General features: G+C 37.7%; 1 protein-coding gene across 1 annotated transcript in view; it reads left to right on the top strand.

Moving 5' to 3' along the window:
- Positions 1 to 210: 210 nt before the first annotated feature.
- The window catches only part of npm1b (nucleophosmin 1b), a 23,274-nt gene continuing 21,811 nt past the window's right edge, over positions 211 to 1,673 (top strand). Inside the window, exons 1-2 of the mRNA XM_014020271.1 lie at positions 211 to 320; positions 576 to 658. Of these exons, the coding sequence (XP_013875725.1) occupies positions 272 to 320; positions 576 to 658 (132 nt within the window). The 5' untranslated portion in view covers positions 211 to 271. The remainder of the gene's footprint in view (positions 321 to 575; positions 659 to 1,673) is intronic.

The following is a 1,673-nucleotide window of genomic DNA, read 5'->3' as shown; positions in this document are numbered from 1 at the left end:
TATCTATCTATCTATCTATCTATCTATCTATCTATCTATCTATCTATCTATCTATCTATCTATCTATCTATCTATCTATCTATCTATCTGCTTTACATCACCGCCATCTAGTGTTCATCCAGCAGAAAACCCATCTTTCATCGGTCCCGCCTTCTCTTTAACCAGATTGGCTCTCTTTCTTGGTCACGTGCTTCCCGTTCTTCCTTTCCATTGGCTCGGCGAGCTGCCCGTCACGCCAGACTTCTGGAAGTGTCCGCCGCCCACAACGAACATGGAGGACGATATTTCCGATTTGAGCAGACCGCAAATGTTTTTGTTCGGTGAGCTCGCTCCTTCCAGCAAACATTTAGCGAACGAGTCGCACAAACAGTTGTAATTCATCGTTAAATATGCGGTAATTAAACACTGTAGACGAAGGCAGACGAATAATGGCTATGCTTTTCACTCGCTCAGCTTCATTGTTGTTAGCTGGCCTGGTTAAAGCGTGTTTCTGAAAACGGTTGTGTGCTTAATATTTAATTTATTGGTGCATGTTTAATCAGTGCATGTGTAAGCCGGAGTTGTTTGATCCCCAGGTTGTACCTTGAAATCGGATAAGCGGGAGTTTAAAGTTGACATAGATGACGACGATGCAGAACAGCAGCTGTCACTCAAAGCAGTAAGAAACTCTTCATTAACTGCACAGAAAGCCTTTTTTTCTTGTAAGATTAACTTTGTTTATGTTTTCCCCTTTATAAACATGCACACACGTTTATAAGACTGACTTTATAAATACTTTATTATATCTAAAGAGGAACATTTATAGTCAACAATCATTTGCACTCATTTAAATTATTAATAATCTGAATCATTTGCTCTGTTATTACCCATTTTAAACTTTAACATTTCTGCTGTAATTGCACATCTGTGTTTCTTGTCTGCACAGTGATAAATTCCAATTTCTAATGTCAGATTCTGTTAGGTAACTACAGCCTGTAAAACAAAACATATCTTTTTTATTGTTGCACAATCCTTTATATTATATCTGTATTATTAATAGTCGTGCCATTGCTAGTTAGTGGTAATTTCTTTTTTTATGCATCGTCTATATTTTGTAAACTAGTGTGTGAACCTCTGTACTGATGCTGCTGTGATACCTGCATTTAACCTCGGCAGGACAATAAAGTCTATTCCAGAGGAGCCCAAAGTGGGGCCCGCGGGCCAAATTTGGCCCGCCAAGCCATTTGATTTGGCCCGCCAGCAGTTGGATAGTTACAAGGTTGTAACCCATCATACTATGTAGAAACACAGTATTTCCACTGAAAGTCGTTTTATTCATTGGTCAGACGAATATAGATGCAGATACTAWAAGAYKTTTTTCCTTCTTTCTGCCACCTTTCATTTTATTTGTGATTTGTATTTTTATTGTACATAAATTTTGTCAATATATAAGGGACTGTAGTGCAGATAGTTTTCACTGATGGTGCTGACTTTATCTTTGATATATTAATATTAAACATGAAACGTGAAATACAAGTAACAACAAGAGGTATTTAGATTAGATTTAACCACACACGTAGATTTGCCCACGTTATAAGGCCACAAAAACTCAAATTTTATCAATTTATGAAATGTCCCATGAGCCTTTGCTGCTTGAGTGTATGGCAGACTTCACTAAAAACCAAAGTGGGCCA

This window comes from Austrofundulus limnaeus, unplaced genomic scaffold (genome assembly GCF_001266775.1).
Source record: "Austrofundulus limnaeus strain Quisiro unplaced genomic scaffold, Austrofundulus_limnaeus-1.0 Scaffold246, whole genome shotgun sequence".
Lineage (NCBI taxonomy): Eukaryota > Metazoa > Chordata > Actinopteri > Cyprinodontiformes > Rivulidae > Austrofundulus > Austrofundulus limnaeus.
The sequence above is the reverse complement of the archived record's forward strand: the minus strand, read 5'-3'. Positions and strand labels throughout refer to the sequence as shown.